Source organism: Lipotes vexillifer, unplaced genomic scaffold, assembly GCF_000442215.2.
Source record: "Lipotes vexillifer unplaced genomic scaffold, Lipotes_vexillifer_v1.1 scaffold535, whole genome shotgun sequence".
NCBI classification, from domain to species: Eukaryota; Metazoa; Chordata; class Mammalia; order Artiodactyla; family Lipotidae; genus Lipotes; species Lipotes vexillifer.
Window position 1 is genome coordinate 232,221 of NW_006792756.1, and position 23,452 is coordinate 255,672.

Consider the following 23,452-nt stretch of genomic DNA (forward strand, 5'->3'; position numbering starts at 1 on the left):
ACAAGTGTGGCATGAAACGGACTGTTTGCTTTTTTCCACAGTCTGCTGATTAGACCTGCAAACCCATTCCGTGACTCCATTAGTAAAGCCTGTGAAAACACAGGGGCCTCCATAAAGGCGACTGTGACCTTGGCAGCGGGCGAGGGTTTTGGAGTCGAGAGAACCCAGCTCTAAACTTATGATTTGCGTCTGGGTATTTTTGGCTTCAACACTTGCTTCTGGTTAGAAAGTGAACAACAGGGGTCTAAACACTGTTCACTCGGATGGTAAAACACATGTTCACTTTTTGCAGTGACCCTGGAAACAGAAGGGGAATTCTTATAAATCACAAAGGAAAATAAATAACTTCACTCATGGAGGGGAAGAGACAGCTTGAGAAAAGGGACTTTGGAAAAAGGCTGTCTCTAGATAGCAGTCTTGTGGTAAGTACTAAATATTCATTTACCACTATATGTTTTTGCTTAAAATGCATTATTCTTTGACTGTGATTTCCTGAACCCTGTGCTTTCAAAACCTCTATTCCAGTTACCCCATTAACAATATCTCCTGGGATTTTTGTTTCACTTATTTTTTACAAAGTCAAAAGCCAGCAGACTATTGGAATGTTTGTATAGTGTCCTAATAGGCAAATGTCATAATCTGTCAGCATTATATATAATGACATTAATTCCAGCTGAAGTAAACTTTAACCCATACAAAAACACTACTGTACAGCTGATACCAAATGCCAAGCTAGTATATAGTTGTTTTATCACCCATTTATCTTAACTCTGCGGGTAAGTTGAACAAGAATTCAGTAGAGTTTCAAATACTGAAGAGTGAAGAAAATCTCTGAGATCTTGGGCATGTAAATTTGTTCAATGGTCCATAAACTTTCTTTCTAAAAGTTTGAATACTGATGAGCATCATTCTTAACAATTTGGTTGGGTTTGCTTTCGTGTATGAGAATCTGGTTAGTCCAAAGGAAATAGAGTCCAAAAGTCACTGATTTCTGAAGGTTGGCCAGTCTTTCACAGTCTGAGCTGAGATGTTTGGGGTCACCTACTCAATGATGCATCTGAACAGAGTAAGAAATCAAATGAAGCAAGTCATTCTTTGCTCTTTTGGTCATCTACTCAAGTAGAAAGGTAGCTTAGTACCTGCTTTGGCATGACATTTAGGGATGTGCTTTATTCATTTGTGTCCTCCCAGCTTCGGGCCTGGAGTTGGGGTCAGAGTAGGTATCCAATAAAATCTTTGTTGATTTATTAGTTGCCCTTTTCCAATTCTGCTGCTGTAGGACTTGCTCTGTCGGTGTCTAGATTAGCTATTTACCCTGTGACTGCTGAGGCTTCACATCACAAACTGTTCATAAATGTGAGTTTCTGGGAATTGAGGAAAGAGTTGCCTTTAACTTTTGTGTCTAGTTCTTCTGTGTCTCTGTGAGCTCTGTACTGGGCAGCATACCTTCAGAGGCTAAGAACTCTTATAGGGTTTTAAGTTCTCCCCCCAGTTGGCATGCCCTCTTCTCAGTTCTGAGGTCCTTCTGTCTCCAGGTACAGTGCAGTGAAAATAGTGTGTGTGTGTGTGTGTGTGTGTGTGTGTGTGTGTGTGTGTTTATATGTCTATACCCTTTGCAACTTCTAGGGAAACTTAGGATAAAAAGATAATTTCTCAGCCTCTCCTTTTTTTCTTTGCCAAAGGAAACACTTCTTACATATCAACCTGCCAGTAAGGTCTGTCTTATGCCTAGCTAGGCACTCATGTAGTATATATAGTAGGAGCAGCCCAAGAAAGGTTCTCTTAACACAGAAGTATCATCCTTGCTGATTAATCCCTAAAGCCCCCAATTTGGCCTTAGGTCCCAGAGAAGATACCAAGACCCTATAAAAGCAAGCATGCTAAGCTATTGTCTTTTCGTCATTCACAGTAGCACTCATTAATAGAAGGTCTTGGATCATCCCCAGATGTCAGACAGATGAGCAGAATTTTGTTGAGGGAGTTGGTAAAGAAAAGGATACAGAGCACAGAGTGCCAGCATGCAAGGCTGGGCTGGCGCAAGGAGGGGAGGGGAAGTGGATTATCACGAGGGCACTGGGCATCTGAAAATCAGAGAAGGGGATTCAATGAAATTTTTGCCATGTTTAAATTTTCCTTAAGGACAGACTTGACCGTGAGCATAAATCAAAGCCGTCGTATTACCTGTGCTGGCTGAAAATCCCAAATCAAGCTTGCGTTCCCATTGGCATGTGGCTCTAGCCTGAGTCTTGTGGGGACTGTGGATCTGTTTCTTGACTTACAGCACAAAAGAACTTTGGGAAAAGGAGAAATTGTTGCTTGGTACCACCTGAGAAACGTCATCCTGTTAAATCTCCCTAAATGATGCTTAGGAGAGTTTTTACACTAGTGAAATGTCTTCCTTGTTTACTAGAGGCAGATTGAATGTGACACCTGCATGTGCCTGTTGGGAAAATCCTGAAAAAGAATTCGTTCTCCTATGACTATGTGGCCCAAGGTACAGGGATGCTTGAATGCTATTCATCGTTATACAGGGTAGGCCACGTGACTACGATTTTGCCTTCTGTTTTACCGTTATGTTCTGCCCTCACATAAGATGCCACTATTGGGACAGCAAGAAGATTGGTTTTTAGGGTGTGAGACCCATTGAAAGACCCTAGTGAAGTTTATCGTGACTGTCAGAGAGACAGACACAAATGGGGGAAGAGATTAAAGCTGACTGGCCTGTAAAGGACTTGAACCCAAGACCTTGTCCTCCTCTTTGGCTCTGTGCCGAAACCACGCAGATAACTAGGCAAGAAGCACACAGGGATGATTCTAGATCAGGGTTGCTGGGAAATACAAGGAAAAAGAAAGAAAGAAACACCTGGCACCATATCACTCACTCTTCATTCCCAAGTCATTTTGTTTTAAATTTTATTATTCTATTTTATTCTATGTTAGTTTTATTTTTTATTTTATTTATTTATTTTTTTCTATTCTATGTTATTTTTAAATCGTAGAATCCAAATTGGGAATGGGTTATCCAGTCCCTTCACTCTGTAGAAAAAGTAGTTAATGATCAGCAAGTTTAAATGCTTTTCCTGAGGCTGCACAAGTAGGATACAACCAAGAGTAGAAGTGAGGTTTCTGAACTGTCACTTCAGCTCTTTGTCTTTCATTCTCTAATAATAATCCAGTAAGAGAAGATCCTTTGGAAAACTGAGCACAGGAAAGAGAAGCATACTAAGCTCTTAAGTCTTGACATTCCACTGTCGTAATCGTTATGACCCATACTTTTGAGAGTCAGAGGGCCCAGAGGTAATTTCCACTTTCAGATTTTGCAGGCAAAAAAATTCCTTAGAATGTACCGCAAGAATAAGGCACTATTAACTTCATTACACTTTTTATTTCACATAATCAAATCATGAAGTGTTGAGTAGCTCCCCTGCAACACTTTTAAAAATTTTATGCTGGAGCAACAACAGAATAAAAAAACCTCACAGTCCAAGTACTGAAAAAAAGCTCCAACTGGGGGATGTGAGTTTGTTGTCCTTAGTCACAATTTTGCTTTCAGGACGTGACACATGGGAGGGTTTGAGAGTGTGTGTGTGTGTGTTTGTGTCTGGGCATGCGTGCACCCTAGCAACGCTAAAGTATTCTTTGATGTTGCCGATTTTTGACTTGATGAATCATCCTTTTAAAGAAGAACGTGACAGGGGAAGTGAAACTGAAATGAAAAATATGTTTCAGTGTGAGGCATAAAGACATGGAGAGAAAGGCAAGCGAGGACACGTTGGCCTCTCCCGGTAGGAGTATGCCAAGTAGCCGCGTATTCATGGAAAGTACAGTCTTCTCTCTGATAACAATAAAAATCACCCCAGAAATTGGGGCCTCTTCCTGACCCAAAACTCTTCAGCCCACCCCAGGATGCTTTTTGATCAGAAAAAGTCAGCATTTCACACTGCTTTTTTATTTTCAGGAATCATCTCTGCAAATAGGCTGCGTGTATAGCTATTTAACACTTGTAGCTGTGCTAGCATTTAGCTGATGAGCAGGCCAGGGAGTGAACGTTTTTCCAGCTCACATTTCAAGAGCAAAGATTCTCTTTTAACTTGGGGGGAAAATACTTTTTGCGTTTAAGCACAGATAGGAGTAACAGTTTCTCTCATGAGTGATGAATTCCATGTGGTACCCCAATCTTTTCTCCCCCACCGAAAGGAAGACAAAACAGTGGCCATACTAGATCCTCACGTCTGACAGAGTGCACTTTTTTTTTTTTTTTTTTCCTTCGGTATGTGGGCCTCTCACTGTTGTGGCCTCTCCCGCTGCGGAGCACAGGCTCCGGACGCGCAGGCTCCGCGTCATATGGGATCTTCCCGGACCAGGGCACGAACCCGTGTCCCCTGCATCGGCAGGCGGACTCTCAACCACTGCGCCACTAGGGAAGCCCCAGAGTGCACTTTTGATAGACTCGTGGCAGCAGGGAAGCCCCCTCACAGGTTCTTCAATTCATCCTTCAGCCTCTGGATGGTTTGCATCCAAATCATTAGAGTAATTAGGCCTTCCACAGGCTCACATTGATTCTGTCAATCAACAAACATCACTGAAAACCTGCTTTATATTTAAGATGCTTTAGTAGCCATGGGATGTGCTGGATAGTTGCCATTTCCCCCTCCAGATCCAGTCCATCCTTCTCTACTTGGCTGTGCACCCCTGGAGGATGTACCACGTGGACCTTGTTAAAAGAATCCCTGCCCTTCTGACATCTCACTGAGTTTGGCCAACGGGATGACCTAGAAGGCCATCACAGGTTGGGAGGAAAGAGAAGTCGAGGTAATTGTTTTCCTGCTCTCTCCCTGCCTGGCTGTGGACCACAGTGACTGGACTACTCTGCCTAGGGCCACAGCTTTTGTTGGGCAACTCTCTCCCACAGCTTTAGCTGCAGTTACAGCCACAGCTCTCTGTGTTCTGGCACCTTCTCTCTCCTCAGGCCCCTTCAGGCTTTTTGGTAGTAATGACTCGTGGGTGTTGCCAGCCCATGTCATGTTGGTTTGCTTTAGGTCTGCCCACACTTTAATCAATAGTTCCTTTACGAAAATCTCCTCAGTTAAGTGGTTTGAGTGTGTCATCTTTTTCCTGCAGGGTGACCCTGACTGATATGAGGAAATATTCCTTCTCAAAGTGTTTACAGTTTATTTGTAGAAGATGATCTAATAAGCAGGAAAAATAACATAACATGGAGAAGATACACAGGTGTGACATTGACAGTGACAGGACTTGAGATCATTCTGGGAGGATGTAAGGAGGCACCATGCAGTAGCTGTTAGATCTGTGCTTCGAAGCAATGGTGAGAATTCGATAGGTAAAGATTGGGATAGAAGAGAAGAAAGACAGACTTCCCTGGGGGTCCAGTGGTTAAGACTCCACGCTTCCAGTGCGTGGGGCACGGGTTCAATCCCTGGTTGGGGAACTCAGATCCCACATGCTTCATGGCACGGCCAAAAAATAAAAATAAATTTTAAAAAAAAAGAGAGAAGAAAGGCAACCCAAGGAGATTGTCCTAAACCCCTTGGTGACAACTCATTTCATTGCTGAATTATTTTTTTCCCAGGAAAACCTCTTCCTTATATCAAATTGTGATGGTTAATTTTATATGTCAACTCAACTGGACTAAGGGATACCCAGATAGCTGGCAAAACATTATTTCTGGGTGTGTCTGTGCGGATGCTTCCAGAAGAGATTAGCATTTGCATTGGTAGGCTGAACAAAGAAGACTGCCTTAACCAGTGTGGGTGGGTATCTGATCTGCTGAAGGCCTGCACAGAACAAAAAGGCAGAGGATGGGCGAATTTGCTCTCTGCACGAGCTGGGACATCCACCTTCTCTGTCCTCAGACATGGCTGCTCCTGGTTCTACAGGCCTTTGGACTCAGACCTGTATCACTGGCTCCCTCATTCCAGGCCTTGGGGTTTGGAGTCAACTACACCACCAGCTTTCCTGGGCCTCCAGCTCCCATACAGCTATGGGACTTCTCAGCCTCCGTAATCACAAGAACATTCTCTCATAATAAATCTCTTTATTTACACACACACACACACACGCACAAACAGAGCCCTGACTGACACGCAAATTTAAACTTCTGTAGTTTTATCTTCAGTTATTCCGTCCCCCCCAACCCCGCCACCCTGTTTAGTGACTGGAAGTTATTCAAAGCAGGCATCAGCAAACTCTGTAAAAGACCACAGAGTGAACAGTTGAGGCTTTGCAGGCTCAATGAGCAGTCACATCAACTCAACTCTATGGTCATAGCGGAGAGCAGACACAGACAAGATAGGAATCAGTGGGTGGGGCTTATGTGCCAATAAAACTTTATTTACAAAGACAGCAGCAGGCTGGATTCTGAAGGCTATCTGCACACATTAGAGAAATGGGAAGCTTGACGGTCCATGTTGGCTTTTCCTGAGTGCTAACTTTCTGAGTAGTGATTTGTGTTTACCCTCAGGACAGATAGTATCCCGAGGCAGGCAAAGAGGTGGGTTGAGGCATCATGCAAAGATGCAGGTTCTCAAGAAGTTGAGGAAAGGGAAAGGTTTTAGAAAGCTCCAAACTCGCTGAGACTTTTTCTAAACGCAAAGTATGGGCATGGTTAGTGTTGTTCACAGCAGCCATTGGATTGTGAGTACTCAGGAAAATATCTGTATCTTGTAAATGCTCCAGGCATTTCTGTAGCTACCCCGACTTTGTTGGTGCTATAGTTAGACTACCCTTCACCAGAGAGATGCTGTACAGAAACTACCAGGTTGCTGGGGAAGGTTTCTAGCTACTCAAATCCCAGCTACCCTTGACCCCTTCTACTAAAGGAAGCATATATAAAGTAGGGTTTACTCAGTGCCTCTGACCACTGGGCAGAGACCAAGCTGCCCTCTGGGAAGCCTGACGTTTGTTCTCTGATGTCAAGATTGTGTGAGATTTCCCAAATGAGCATCAGGTGGAGGAGGGTCAAGGAATGAGAGCAAGCTTTTTATTTCCCGACTGCTTCATTCCCCCTAAAAAAAGGACAGTTCTCTTAGCCATCTCCTAGATGTCCTAAGAACAGACCATGCACCAGAGCCAGATGTTGGAAGGTGTGGTGATGTCTGAGGATCCAACCAAAGCCTCTTTTTAAGGAAAAAGCAACAGTGGAGAACAGGCCAGCTTCGGTCTGGGCTAGTAACCTTTCTAAAGTGGCATGCTGAATCTTTGACTGTTCCCCTTGAAAGTGAGCAGTGGTAGAGTTTAAGAAGTGTAAGATCCTTATATGGATAGTTACCCAGTGAATCTGCCCACCAGCCTAGCTGAGTCCATCACGGCAGGTCAAGAGAACGCTGGAGAAATGCCCTGTCCAGCTGCCCTCCATCAGCACAGATCCTTGGGGACTATGGATAGATCTGGGGCAGATGAGCTGGGGGAAGACAGGGGAGGCTTGGCCAGCTGGGCACAGCATTGTAAAGGGGCTCCGGACAAACAGAAAGAGATCAGAACCCAGCAAGAAAAACGCTGGGAGGGAGATTAAAGATTTGAGCAATGCTGCTGCTGAGGACGGTGTCTGAATGGAGAATAAGGCAGAGGAGCAGCCGTAGAATATGCCCAGCTGGTGGGCCTGCAGTGTGTCAGCAGTGGGGCTGGCTGAGTCGAACACAGAAGCCACCTTAGCAGACAGTGTTCAGGCAGAGAATCATGCATCGAATGTCGACCAGGAGGGCTTCCTTCCTTTAGTAATAATAGCGGCAATTTTTTGAGGCTTACTGTGTGCCAGGCACTCTGCTCAATGCTTTAGGTGGAAACTGTCATTTAATTCTCAGGACAACCCTTTAAGGTAAGAACTCTGATTATTCCTGTTTACAGATGAGAAATCAGAAGCTTAATAAGCTCATCAACTTCCTCAATGCTATAGGACTGCAAAGGGAATTAGAGTGAGTGATAGAGTTGGGATTTCAAGTCAGGTGTGTCTACCTCTAGACTACACTGTGCTGTACAGCTTGGAAGCAGAAAACCTTTTTTGCCAGTGACTGGGAGCTCCACACATGATGCTTCCCAACCTTAAAGAGCCCCAGCCTCAACAGGGCTAGAGGTTTACATATCCTTTAGCACATCTGCCATATTTCTGCCTCCTGGTATCAGAAGCCTGATTTCGACAAAAGAATTGTCAAAGGCGCAGAGGTTGGAGGGGGAGGGTTATAAAGAATAAGAAATGCATGTGTCAAAACTTGGCCTAGGCTTAATTTCTCGTCTTGTGCTTTTTCAGATTAACCGGGTCTTGGAACCAACTTCTATAGAGATTTAAATTTATTTTATATATATATATATGTGTGTGTGTGTGTGTGTATGTGTGTGTGATATATACATATATAATACGATATATACATATATATAATATCATAGATCTGTAATTTAATATTTTTAGCCATATGAGGACTGATTGTGGTGTGACACGTACAAACCAAGGTGGAATTATTGATTAGAATGGCAGTAGAGTAGGGAGGAACTGGTGAATGATGGGGCACCTCCAAATATAGCACCCCCAGTATGCAACGGGCCTTATAACTTGAGTGATGATCCTATCAAATGGCTGTACCTTCTTTTGACTGGGCCACCGGCTGATGGAGATGGTTAGAGAGCCAGCATCATTTCCCATGAGGAGATTCCCAAAATATGTCATTTGTTTGCCCACCCTCTGCAACTGGTGCTCCTTCATCTGATGCTGCCCAAAGGAGGGTCTGCCTTTATTATGGTGATGGATCCCCCTGAATGAGTCTTCTCTCCCTTCTTATTTCCTTTCTCTAATCACTGAAAATCAGGCAGACTGCCATCGTAATGGTATCTTTCCAAGTTCTTATTAAAATGTCCTTTCCTGAGTTGCCGTAATACTCACTGCTGACCTTTATCTCTGCATTTACCACTTGGGCACATGCCTGTCTACTGTAGAACCTCAACCGAGGCACTACTGACATTCTGGGGCCTGTATTTCTTTGCTGTGGTGGCTGTCCTGTGCTTTGTAGGATGTGTAGCAGCATCCCTGGACTCTACCTACTAGATGCCGATAGCTTTCCTCCTTCAGTTGTGATGACCAAAATTGTCTCCAGACATGGCTGATTGTCCCCTGGGGAGCACAGTCAATCCAGACTGAACTGAACTGAACTGAACTGTAAGCTCCTTGAAGACAAGAGCATTGTCGTACTCACATTTGCATCCCTAAAGTCTGACGCATAGAAAACACTCCGTGAAATGAATGAATGAGTGAATGTACCAGTGAGAAGCCGTTCATGGACAAGCAGCCACCAGCAGGAGACACTGGATATGGGGGAAGTTGGAACTACCTGGAGAAGGCACTGAGTGCTGGTTGGGAAGGTTGGGAGAGTAGATGACACCCTGCTTTTCTGGTTTGCCCCAGGATGAGTCTAATGTGTGTGTAAAGTTTTTATTATTATACATCAGAGACTTTTAACTTGGTATCTGGGCCCTCTTGAGTCCCAAGGTACTTGATAGGGCAAATTTATGAGAAGATTTCAGAGGTTTAAATTCTCTGAAATGTATTATGTTAGATTTTATGTGTATATGCATATGGGTATTTTTCTGGGGAGCAAGTCCACAGGTATAATCAGATTCTCAAAGACATCTGACACAAGAATGGTTAAGTGGTTCCACCTGCCATTAACCTAGCAAGTCTGGTCCATAGCACCTGCACACAGATGGCATCCCTTGCCCGGGTCACAGAGCAGGATCTCAGCGGCACATGATTCCATCACCTGTGCTCAGCTGCTGCCATGAGTGCCGTCTGTCTGCCTCGGAGGTAGCTCTGTGCCTACGTAGCGTCTCAGAGATCACTAAATCAAAACGGGAAACATTTTGAAAGCCTTTGCAAATGCTGTGTTATGGGTAGATGATGAAATAATACTGCCTCTACAGAAGAAATAAGTACAAATGAGCAAAAACGTTTGCTGAGCATGTTCTGTGTTGTTTTAGGGATCAGAGATCTGCTTGTCATTCTCCTGGTATCTCACCCTCTTTCAATAATGGGAGTCATCAGATCATACAAGTTTCCATGGCAACTGAGTTTTCTGCATCACCCTCTGGTAGCCTAGGATCGTTGCCGCGGTGAACTCTTGAGTGCTTTGTCCATAACAAGAGGTAGCGCTTTCATCAATCTCCTTAGAAGCAGGTCCTCAAACCCAAAAGGTAGCTGGGTATTCTCTGATAGGTGCTCGCTTTCCTTTCCAGAGTTTCTAATGCATCAGCCCAGGAATTGAGCACCTGCTCGGTTTGAAGCACGGTGGGGTGAGTGCTGAGAACGCAAGGCATGGTTTCTGCTTTCCAAAGCTTAAAAAATCTAATCACATATACAGAAATCATAGTCATACCAGCAGTGATGGGATTTAGTTAGAAGAGGTTGCTCTCCGGCTATATTGATCAGGGCGGACTTCCCAAAGAGGAGAGCTTTCATATCCCCCTCTAGGAAGTTGGTACAGATTAATCTATGGTGTCTCTGAGTGCCTGGAAGCAGAAATTTATTGAGAAAGCCACAGTATCTTAAAAGAACAGTGTAACTCCAAGGCGCCTGGGAGGAACTGCCGAGACCCTAAGAAAGTGCTGTTGTGATCCTGAATTACCATCTTAACTTTCCTTTTGTCCCCTCTAGCCACCCCTCCCCACCCTTCTATTAATATTCTCTTACCCGTACATCCCGGTGCCAGGCAAAATGCACCTCACAGATAAATCACTTTTATTTTCCTTTCTTCGCACCCATTTATCAGTGTGTGTTATACCACACACTGGTATATATATTAGCTGTATTTCAGCAGCTTAACTGTCTCACTCTAATTTACCACCCTGTACTCTACTTCATTATTATCAACTAATATTTATTAAGCATCCACAGGGCTCATGGCTATGAATTTGACGGCATTTTCATTACTTTCTGTTGCATCGCCGTGTTCCACTGACTTGGCTCAGCTTAGCCAGTGTTTGTCATCTTCCTGCCAGTTTTCTATTCATATGACAGTCCTCATATTCATCCCAATTTCAATTAATATTTCAAGAGCAAATCCAGGAGCCATCATATTAAAACCCTTCACCTAATACCAGATGCACTGCCTTGACTCTGTCCCTTTCACGTACGAATTTTGCAGTTTTCACCTAACACAGAATCCCATTTGTCTGGGCTGCTCTCTACAAGCCCAAACAGTGGTTCCTTCTGGTTCCTTTGCATTCCAGGCAGCTCCAGATGTTTCCTCCTCATAAATTTCAGTCCCTTAACTAGGCTTAATGGATCATAATTGTCCATTTCCAAAGATGCCTCTGAGGTTTGCTTGCCTTCTGTCTTTCAGCACCTTTTCGGTTCTTAGTTTGAAGCAGTTGTCTTCGGCTTGGTAGGTTTCCTAATACAGTTAATCCATTGACTGCTCTCACGCATGTGTTGAGGGAAATAAAATCATTTGGTCTAGTGAATTCTGGGATCCGTCAGAGCCAGCAATAAGCAGGCTCAGGGGCTGTTGGCCTTTCTGTGAGGCAGAGCTGGGGTCAGAGGCCTGCCACCCCTGGAGACGGTGAGGCCTCGAAGGCTGGCAGGAATCAGCGTGGGTGGGTACAACGCTGAGCTGGCGTCCTTGAAGGCACCAACTAGGTATTACTGGGGCGCAGCTAGAGCTGACTGTCCTTCCTTCCTCCCTGGATGGAATCCTAGCTAGATGGTGGTGGGAGGAGCTATTTGGAGATCTCCTGGGCCAAGTTTGCAGTTCTACAGAATATCTGACCTCATTCCTGTTTGGCGAGGTGCAGCAAGGAGGAAGTGAGGGTAACTAACTCACATGGTTAGTGTTGGGCTGCACCCCGCAGGCCTATAAGGTCTGTACTTGTCCAGCTTCAAGACCAAGGAAAGAGCCCGGAGTCAGCAACAGAGACATCAGTGGTTTAACGGATGGGGGAGTTTACACGTCTGAAGCGACACCCTACCCTGTGCAGCACACGCCTGGTGGCAGTCTTAGCTCCTAGGGTGGGGAGGGGAGATTACCAGTTATAGGGGAATTGACGTCATGTGGGCTCATTAGTTCCCGGGGAAACTAGTAGAGGGGCACGCCCCTCACTGCCCCTTTGATAAGAACAGCTGCTAGCTGGGGCCTGGCACAAGTATGCAGGAAGGTCAGTCACGTGAGTAGGGCGTAGGTGAAGTACTCCCTGGTCGAGCAGGGGATGTAGAGAGAACAAGAGAACAGCCGTCTTGAGTGGCCTGACCATACAGTTAGCACTTGTCATCCGCTTAGGAGGACCTGAATAAGTGTCTATAGTTTTGCCTATGAAGACGTTTCAACCACAATCTTGTTTCCTTACTTACTACATCCATCGAGGTTCTAGAAGGAAACAGATGGCACATGGAGCCACATGATGGAGAGTTTAGTAAAGAGCCTTTTTACCAAGGGGTGATGGGATGCAGGGAACTTACATGACCATAGTGCAGCACCCGAGGTTAGAAACAAGCGGGGAGCCATTAGCATGCTAGGCCTGGAAGGGCAGGGGAGAGGAGGTGGTGACCAGAGAACCATGTGGCCATAGGGAGGGAGCCACTTGGCAGGAGATGTCACCTCGGATGGAAGGACGCAGACAACCAACAGGGAGGGGGTCAGTACCGGGGCGTGAAAACTCCCACCGTGGTCCCCTCCCACTCTCCAGGCTCCTGCTGGCACCTCCCGTTTGTCGAACCCAGTTGGAAACCGGAGAGAAAGGGGACCCTCAGAGCACTGGGGCCCAGAGCAAGGTAGAGAAGGGTGGACAGTGGGTGTGTAGGGGCCAACAGGATGTAGTCAGTGCATGTATCCTGTGTGATAGATGCCCCCCCTCAGTTCCTCTCTTCTGGCATTTCTGGTATGAGAAGATAACGCTATCCTAAGTCAGACTAGTTTATTATTTGTATATTGTTAGAGATGGGTTCCTGCCTGTTACTTTCTAGTCAGATTCGCCAACTTGGTTTGACCTGAACAATATGACGTCACACCTTCAGAAGACAAGTTGCATGTGGCCAGGAGCATGGTCTTCTCTGCCAGGGTCCTGATAGAAATGCCCGGTGCAGGGCTATGTACGTGTTGTCTGGTGGCTGGAGTACAAGGCATGCGATATAGTGGATTGATCACTGCATCAGAACTTGAAGTCTGTAGGCTTGAACTTGAGGTGACCCCTTTAGTAGATGGGTGGCCTTCGGCGAGTCTTCGAAACTCTCTGAATCTCTGTGTGCTCAATGGTGGGGTTGCCATGAAGCCAAAGTAAAGAACAAGAGGTTATCACATTAAGTGAAGTCAGACAGAGAAACACAGATATCGTGTGATCTCACTTATAAGTGAATCTAAAAAATGATACAAATGAACTTATTGACAAAACAGTAATTGACTCACAGACATAGAAAATAACCTTACAGTCACCAAAGGGGAAAGCGGGGGGAGGGATAAATTAGGAGTTTGGGATTAACATATACACACGACTATATATAAAGTAGATAAACAACAAGGACTTACTGTACAGCACAGGGAACTCTACTCAATATCTTGTAATAACCTATAATGGGGAAGAATCTGAAAAAGAATATATATTTTACACATATATATATATGCGTTTGTGTGTATATATATATATATAAAACCGGATCAGTTTGCTGTACACTTGAAACTAACACAACATTGTGAATTAACTATACTTCAATTAAAAAAAATAATTAGTGATGAAAAGAGCCAGTCTGTGACTCCACATAATTTATGTGCATAATAAAGTCACCATTGGCACTGAAAAAAAAAAAGAACAAGAGGTTGCTCTGGCGGTGGTAGGACTCTATGCAAATGAAAGATCTTGCTGTTCCGGCCCTGGTGCAGCTCCTACCTGCTAAACTTCAGCTGATCAAACATATGCGCCGCAGTGGCAGCTTCAGGGAGAAGCATGCGCTCAGAGCCCCCTGTGTACAGAGTAGTCCTTCTAAAGGGTGCAGTGGAACCGGAGGCCGTGCAATGTAGTGGAAAAGGCATGCGCGGGCTGGAGAATCAGTCTGAAGCGGATGGGAATCTCAACCTGCCCAGTTCAGCCTGGCCTGTGTCAGCTTGGCCACGCTGCTTACCTCCTCTGAGCCTCTGTGCTCTCATCCACAGGCAGAGGTGCTAATCTCCCGGAAGGAGGAAAATGTTAGGGGAATGAACGGAAAGGATTCACGGAGAGCGCACGGCACAGTGGGTGGCGCGCGGTCTCCTCTGTGCCGAAAATATGCAGAGCTGGCTGATGCGGGGCCTCCAGATGGCAGTTTCTTTGTCTGCAGATGGAAGGGGGCATTCAGAAAAGATGTTTTTTTAATGTGTGGTTTGCATATATTCATATATGATGTGTAAAAATGGAATGGTGTCTCCATGATGGTATCAGCCAGAAATTCTCACCCAGGTGTTAACCACAGGTTGTGCCTGACCAAACCTTGGATTCCTTTCTTCTTCCTCCAGTGGCTGGGTCCGTAGGCCCCTATTAATGAGCTGTACTCCAGACCTTCTTATATGGAGCGTTATATTTTTTCTGGAACTTTTGGCCTACTGCTGTCACCCTTGAAACCCAGCCAATGTCTATTTATAACAGGCATTTATTCGAAAGGCTTCCAGAGGTGCCCACAGTCTTCCAAACAAGTGTACAATGACCCCCTGTGCACAGGGGCCGGCTGGCTCTTGGGCCCCAGGCTGGAGGACCGGGCCCCAGAGCCTCCTTTGTTTGCCTGATGCCTTCAGTTGCTCTGAGCTGTGCCAGCTCAGAGCAGTGGGAGATGAGATTTGGGGAGGGGGCTGGGGATCATTTCCCATGTGACTCCCTCTCTTTACTTCGATGGGGGAAGAAAGACTTGGAGGGGTCGAAGCGGGAAAGATTTTCCACGACATAAAGAGAACGCAAAAGGAAACAGGGGCCCAGTGGCCACTTGCCAGGTCCCAGGAATGCGCCAGCCCTGGGAATTGGCCCCCGGCCAGCCTCCTCAGGGGCTGCTGACTTGGGAAAACTGGCTCCCTGGCCTCTGCCAAGAATGCAGACAATGGCCTTTTGGATATTTCACTTTGGAAAGTTAGGCTTTTGTTTTATTATCACCAAAGGTAACATTCATTGGGCACCTACGTATTCCTGCCAACAGATAAAATGCATGATTGGAAGTCAGTGTAACTTAAACCGAGCAGAAACACCAGGGTCCTCATATAATGTTTACAGCCTGCTTCTAATAAGGGCCTTATCCTTTGCTCGGCTACGTTGCTACCTTAAACGTGAGTGCTGAGTGGTACTGCAATTCTAGAATTAAAATTCGTTTGTAAGTGCTCCAGTGAGCTGTATTATGTCACTTGAAAGCACTGACATAAATGGAATCAGCTTGTACAGTTGTCGTTTGGTTGAGAAAAGATTTTGAGAGAATGAAGCACAGAACCAGTGTGTTCTGATGGAGGGAAAGGGGCCAGGACCCAGCCACTGGTTTAGGATAGAGTAGCTCTGTCATACAGGATACTGAATTCTGCGATGGAAAGAGGGGGACGAATTACACGCTCCGCTCAATGTGTCATCACATTGTGTGAAACGATGGTGTTACGGAAAAATCAGATGACCTTAAAATATTCCATATGGCTTTTAGTTCCTATTTGAATTAGTGGCATTGATAATAGTAATAATAGTGACTAACATTACAGAGCATTTACAATATCCTGGGTGCTGGACTTAAATATTTTATTTATGTTAGCTCATTTAATTTTCACAACAATGCTACAGGGAGGGGCTATAATTTCCCCATTGTACAGATGAAGAAACAGGCTCAGAAATTAAATGACTGCTCTCTAAGATCACTCGACTAGTACACACCAAGGTCAGTCTTACCAAAAACTTCATGCTGCTAGTACCTGCACCGTCCACGTGTATCTTGAATGCATTTCAAAGTTGAGAGGCGTGTGCCTCTCTGGGTTTGATTGGGGGCTTTCTGGTTTCCCTTTCCCATGGTGATGGGGTGGGTTATTCCCAGGATGCCATCTTCTGGAGGATTCTGTGCTGTAGCTTCAAGAGCCGTTTGACAGTGGTTCTTTTCAAAGCAGTTTCGCCGTTGGCTTGGAGGCCTTTACTTTAAATATCACGGTGGCCTCCCTCATGTTGAGAAAACCTTCCTCCATACTGCGATGAGAGGTCCTACCCGGATTCTGAACAATGGGGAGGATGGAGCAGGCTGCTCTGAAGAATTTCCAGGAACTTTACCCCTTTGCAAAGGAGGCCCTCACACCTTGATTTAAGAAAGTTCTATTTATGTGAATCCAGATTTACACAAAAGACACATCAGGGGTTGCTTCTTTCCTCTTTCTACAGAGATTCCTCACATAACAAAGGACGCCCCAGAAAGTTTCTTTAAATAGACTTTAATGCATTTTAAATTGAATTGAATTTCCAAAATTCAATTTGTGGTAGTAGTTTCCCATGGAGCTAAATGCCTAGCATCAGACCTTTTGTTTTTCCTACGATGGAAAACAGATCATAGATGGTATTTGGGATTGGAGCTCTTTCCCCAGGAGCCCTGAAGGGGCTGGAGAGCCTGTCCTTGTGCACGGAGGGAGTTTGCTCTCAGGGGAAGAAGAGGAAGGTCACCCCCAGGACACCCAGCCTCGGCTTCTCCCTGTCAGGGTGTTTCTTCCTTTCTTCACTCTCTGCAGCTCCAATGGGGCTCATGGGCTGTGCGCTCTGTCATAAAGAATGGGTGGTTTCCTACAATTAATCCAAGCGACTCAGACATCCTCACAACCCTCCTGCATGTTTCTGAAAGACGTTTCTGGCATGTGCGTCTATAAAAGTTCTTCCCTCCTTGCAAATTATATCCGTTAAACATTATTTTTACGCATACCATGGAGCCTAATCCTCTGAGTAAATGAAGGAGAAAGTAGAAAGGGGATACATCAGCCTAGATGTAGATTCTGACTCATTGGTGATGTGCTAGGTACTGCACTGATCCAGTTTACATATTTTAATGAATCCTTTATTCAACAAATATTTATTGTGCTTGATTCTTCAAGGAATTCTGTGGTTAAACAAGACTGATACCGGCCTTCTCTTACAGAGCTTACGTTCCAGTAAGTTCTCCAACAGCCCGGGAAGAAGGTGTTATGCTTCCCATTTTAGAGATGTGGAAACTGAGGCTCAGAAGGGTTAAATCACTTGCCCCAAATCACACAAGTTAGTAAGAGTCAGCACTTCATTTCAGAACCAGAGCTGAGTCCAGTCAAAAGCCAGTTGCTTGGTTTTTCTCTACCCTGTACTATTTGCAACACTTAATCGGATCAAATATAGATCACATCTATATTTCTTTGATACTTGGAGGTTATCTGGAAATCAACAACCAAAAGAACCCTGGTTTTAAATGAGGAGTTAACTAGGATGAGTCTTAGTATAATAGGAGCAAAAAGATAAGTTAATCCTTTTTCCTATATGGTTACCGTATCCCCAGTGGGAAATTGGAAAAGTATGCACAGTGGTTACTAGTGAAAGCATAGCCTTGCAAGTCACACATTTGGAATTGAAAGTCCTTCGCCCAGAGAGGATCAGCTGCCCTTGTGCAGGGCCTCTTTAGAAAGAAAAAGGGGACAGGCTGATAGAAATGGTATACAGCCTTTACTGTCACAAAATACGACCCAGCTCTGCTACTGCCAAGCTGTGTGCCCTTCTCAAATCCTTTAACCTTTTCTGAGCCTCTGTTTTCTTCCGGACTTATATCAGGATCAAGTGACACAAGAGCAAAAAAAAAAAAAAAAAAAAAAAAAAAAAAAAAAAAAAAACTTAAAACTTGAGAGAATTAAAAATTATACCCCAGTAACAATGAGAACTGTAACAATATGGAAACCAGGGTGAAGAATAGGGGTTTTGACTGCACGGTGAGACACCCCCAGTGCCTGGTGGAGGCAGCTTTCAAAGGTGGTCCACGAATGGCTGAGTGGAAAAAAAAAAATGAAGGATAACAGTCGCTTTAATGAAATAACAACAAAGCGTGATTGCAGGGCACTGGCTTTGTTCCTTTCATGTGTCCCTACGGCCACTATGTAAAGCTTTATTCTAGTGAATACTGTGAGCGAGCCACACACACCTTTTTCTTAAATGTTTTTATTGGAGTATGGTTGATTTACAGTGTTGTATTAGTTTTGGGTGTACAGCAAAGTGATTTAGTTATACATATATCTCTATATCTATTCTTTTTCAGATTCTTTTCCCTTATAAGTTATTACAAAATATTGAGTACAGTTCCCTACGCTATATAGTAGATCCTTGTCGGTTATCTATTTTATATATAGTAGTGTGTATATGTTAATCCCAAACCCCTAATTTATCCGTCCCTCCCCTGACCTTCCCCCCCTTTGGTAACCACAAGTTTGTTTTCGTTTTATCTATTAATTTTATTTTATTTTATTTTTTTAACGTTTTTATTGGGGTATAATTGCTTTACAATGGTGTGTTAGTTTCTGCTTTATAACAGAGTGAATCAGTTATACATATACATATGTTCCCATATCTCTTCCCCCTTGCGTCTCCCCCCCTCCCTCCCCCCCTCCCTATCCCACCCCTCCAGGCGGTCACAAAGCCCCGAGCCGGTATCCCTGTGCCATGCGGCTGCTTCCCACTGGCTATCTACCTTACATAAGTTTGTTTTTATGTCTGTGAGTCTATTTCTGTTTTGTAAATAAGTTCATTTGTATCATTTTTTTAGATTCCACATATAAGTGATATCACCTGATATTTATCTCTCTCTGTTTGGCTTATTGCCATTCTGCCCTTTTATCTCACACTAATACCTGATCAGCCTAGGCCAGCACTGGCTCAGAGAATCAAGTCCAAGATCCTTGTCAGGATCTTCAATAACAGTGACTGAGATTCCTCAAGCCAGGCTATGCCTCCCCTCCAATGGTTTGGAAATCTCTGGCATTCCCCTTGTTCCCTCTTGGAATTTCCTTCCTCTCCTTGTTCCCGGAAACATGGCACGAGCAGATAACTACCTTCCTGCCTTGACACAGCATTTCAATGGTACCTTTCACACCATAGACCACACCAAGCTCTAACGATTTGCTTGCCTGTCAGTAATGCTGATGCAATAACCACTTTAGATGAAAAACTCAGAAAGTAAGGATGAGAGATACTTCCTGTACCTAAATGTTTTTAATTTTCACCCTGTCTATGGATAGCTTCATGAAGAAAACACAATAAAGGAAGGAGAGAAAGAAAGCAAGAAACAAGCCTGGCAATGGAATAGGAAGAGTGAGGGAAAGGGAGGACTCCCCCTGAAGCCCACCCCACGCTTCACCCACTGCACATCACCAAGCCTGCACCCTGAAAACCGTGGTGCAGGCATCCCAATTCCACTCACAACGAGTATGCTGATCATTATGCTGTGTTCCTCACATCTTGCTCCATTTGAGAAGGTACCCTGCTCCAGATCTCTTCCCTTTTTCCTCCCTGTTTTTGTCTCAATTCTGAATCGTGCCTAATCAAGCTCAGTCACTGAGAACCATACCTGCTATGGCAGCTCACCCATCACTCCAGAGAAGCCTTTGCCAGAAACTCCAAGAGAGTGGCTGGGAAGGGAGGGAATGAGGGAGAGAACACAGAAGTAGATTACACGAAAGAAAAGGGCTAAAAAGTCAAGGAAGAAGGTCAAAAAGCAAAGGAAAAAATGAAAAAAAAGGGGGAGAAAGGAGAGGAGAAGAAAAAGGCAGGGAAGAGGGAAATTAAACCATTTCATGGAGTGGATTTGCCATTCCTCTTTGCCCGCGAATTGTAATATTGCATGCTCTCCTATTTCTATTTGGATTATTCACTTAAATCCCATTCAGCATAAGAGCTGAAAGACTATTCCTTAAATGTCCCATAAGAATAGCTTTGATTCTGCACTTTCTGGAGAAATCACAACATCGTGACTCAAATGAACTTGACTAAAATTGTTCCAAACAAGATTATTACAAAGTTCTTGGCTGTGAAAATGACAAAGGGAGTTTAGTCCAAACAAGGGTTTACTGGGAAAACCACACCCTTCCAATGCCTCTGAACTGAAAGGACACAGAAACTATGATGATAAGACAGGCCACACAACTTTTCATGGAAGGTTGTTACCCAAAAGCTTAACAAATAAATGAAGAATGCTTCATCAAGTAGTTAACATCTTCCATTTGTTGGGGGTTTTAGTTCTGCAGAAGAGCTCAAAGATATTGTTATATGTATCCCTTGAGGAGGAACCAGGACCCTGCCCCAAGGCTGCGCTATTGTTTCTTGACTGTTCCTCCCTTGTCTCTGCATCCCCTCCCTTCCCTGACTAGCAACTCTTTGAACCTGCCCTTTGAAACACAGGGAACAGGGGAACATAGAAAGCCTTCCATGTCCAGAAGGCCCACAGGGTCCTGCTCGGTTTCAAAGTGAGTTGCCAAGTGCCTGCAGACTCCCCATTTCTGGTCCCAGCTTTGTCACTAATGGGCTGATTCACTCTAGACAGTTGTCTTTTTTCTTCTGAGTTTTAGCTTCACCTTTTTGTCTTTGTGATCAGAGGATGGGGCCCAGTGACTTGTCAAGTTCCTTGAACCTCAATGATTCTGTGATATCAAGTGCCTAGCACAGCGTGAGGAATACCAAAGATGGGAAAAACAAGATTCCAGCTACCAAAGTGTTCCCAGTACAGCTGGGAGTTTCGGCCACTGAGAAGGCATAGTGGGCCTCTCCTCTGTGTTGCATTTAAATATGTGATAAAGGTGGGAATGTCTAATGATGGACTTACAGGCATCAATGAGAAGTAAAGAGAGATCAAAGGGAAAGAAATCTATGTCACAAATGTATCACTATCATAAGAAACTCACTTGTAAAGATTCTGAGGAGGGCTTCCCTGGTGGCTCAGTGGTTGAGAGTCCGCCTGCCGATGCAGGGAACACGGGTTCGTGCCCCGGTCCAGGAAGATCCCACATGCCGCGGAGCGGCTGGGCCCGTGAGCCATGGCCACTGAGCCTACATGTCCGGAGCCTGTGCTCCGCAACGGGAGAGGCCACAGCAGTGAGAGGCCCGCATACCGCAAAAAAAAAAAAGATTCTGAGGAAAATTCAATTGTAGATAGCTTGTGCTATCTGAGAGTTCTTCACTTATATTCCTTTCAACTAGCCGTCAAGATAGCCTTTGCAATTCCATCTTAATGCTTGAACTTCCCACTTTGTCCAAAGCCACCTGTGAGCTTTACAGTGAATTTAGGGATTCTGTTTTGCCCACCGCACTGTTGTCTCAATGGGATGCGGCCATTCCAATTGGCATTTTGATATTTGAGAGAAATTCTTGTTCTGTCTAGTTTGCAGACTTCCCACTCAAGTTGTCTCTCAGAATTCTTCTGCTTTCCAAAGTTCTGCTTCAGAAAGACACATGTCCATGGAGGAGTGTCTCTGACCTGATAAGCATGCTTGAGTTGTAAATTATAAGGAAAAATTTTGTCACAAGTCACAGTTTTGTGAACTTCAGAGGGGTTGAATAAATGGTCAGACCTCACTGATCTGGAAGCTTTGGAGTCTATATGACTGAATATTTTTTAAAGGACTGAAGCTTAAGGGTTTTCAAATTTATACTACAGTTGAATTAACAGCAAATAGAATCGTTTTCAGTCTGTTTTGAAAAATAAATAAATCATTTATGATTGGCATTGCTTTGCACATCTAAAGCGGAACATTCTCGCCCCCCATCTCCTTTTTCTTCTTTTTTTAAAATAAACCCTTGCTTGGAGGAGGAAAAGAAGGGGAGAAATGAAGAGATGGAAGAGTTTGAAGAAAGTCTAAGTATGATTGCAGTGGGGTAAATACAGAAACAAGCTCTACTGGCTCACAGTCTCAAGGACAAGATTTCAGAAGGGTCTGGACTAAGCTTCTAAGGGCAAGGACTGCCCTTGCCTTTCTAGGCCTTGAGCACGATAGAAGATGTCAGTTGAATGAATGCATGATACTGTGGTGAAGAACCACTGCAGAATGGCTCTGACACTGACGGTCTGGGAGGAGGTCCCAAAGCCAGGAAAGCCCCAGGAAACAGGGGTCGGCCTCTGACCGATGGCTTCCACTTGGTACCAGTTCTGAACTTGAGAGCTTAGTCAGGTGAGTGCGTGGCATCAAGTTATCATCCTCAGCACAAAGTAGATATTATATCTATTGAATAAATGAATGCAGAAGCAGACATCCAAGTTCTTAAAAGCAATGTGTCCTTTTCATAAAATTGCATGTTTTTGCTGTAAAGTGACGCAGACTCAGTGGATTTCAGATTGAATAATCTTATATTTCCAGGTCGTGAGCTCCAAACCCATGAATGTTTAGAGTGTTTGCTCCTCTACGTCCTTGTGGGTGATCAGAGAAACCGTTTAAAAAATAGCTTTGGGTCAGAAACAAGTTAGGATCCATTTTTTTACCTCTGAAATTCAGGAATCTGCAAAATAAGAAATTTGGGCTTTTGTGTCACTTTTCCTTGGCATTGAATTGTGGGCTTTTTTTTTTTTTAATCAGTAAATATTTTCATGTGCAGCTATAACAGACACTCCTGAGTTGGTGTTTTGTTTTGTTTTTTTAATGGTGTAACAAGTTTTAATTCAAAATAGACACTCTGAAAACAATAGGTTAAAAAAAAACTTGAACAAGCTCTTTGAATTTACAACAGAGCACACCAACAGTCACATACCAGTTTCACGACTGCCTCAAAAATGCACATTACAGCAATGACATGCAGGTATTATATTTTAAAAATCCATATGGTAACATTATCTTATTTCCCAGAGACTGTCTTATCTTCTGAGTATGTTGCACAGGTGCCTCTGCTGTGTATCACCAGCACTGCGACTTAAGGTCTAAACTGGATGGTCTCCATTACTGCTTCTGGTGCTTTAAGTTATTTTATATTGTGTGAAAAACCCGAGGCTTAGCTGTCCAAAGGACAGTAATACACTTGAGCTCCTTAGCAATACCCCATCCCAGTAACCTGGATAGCTAGGCTATGGGAAAGCCCTTTTCCCCAAAATGAATACATTTACCTCTAGGAAACTGTCAGAGATTTAATACACCAACCAGGAGACTAGCTCCAGTCTACCCATTTCACCTTGACCCCTGAAAACCTGTGTTGAAATTTCAGTTAGTAGCCGCACTCAGGGGTCAACATTTTATTCCTGAGTAACACAGTCCTTCCCTTTCACTGGTTTATGAACAGTTAGTTTAGGGGGAGAGCTTGTGTGTGTGTTTTCAGTGTTATGTTCTAAAGGCACTAAAGATTTATTGTCATATCTTTGAATGGAGAGAAGGCATCACCATATCAAAAAGAGGGGAAAAGTCTACACTGAGAAGTATTTTTGTACCTACAGAATTCCTTTATTTGTAAAATAACTCTTGACTTACGAACTTTAATACTAGGTTGGTTTTTGATGACGTAGCAAGAAGATGTGTCT

At 44.1% G+C, this 23,452-nt stretch overlaps 1 protein-coding gene across 1 annotated transcript in view; it reads left to right on the top strand.

Moving 5' to 3' along the window:
- Positions 1-353: 353 nt before the first annotated feature.
- NCKAP5 (NCK associated protein 5) overlaps positions 354-23,452 on the top strand; it is an 876,414-nt gene continuing 853,315 nt past the window's right edge. Inside the window, exon 1 of the mRNA XM_007465897.1 lies at positions 354-422. Within this exon, the coding sequence (XP_007465959.1) occupies positions 354-422 (69 nt within the window). The remainder of the gene's footprint in view (positions 423-23,452) is intronic.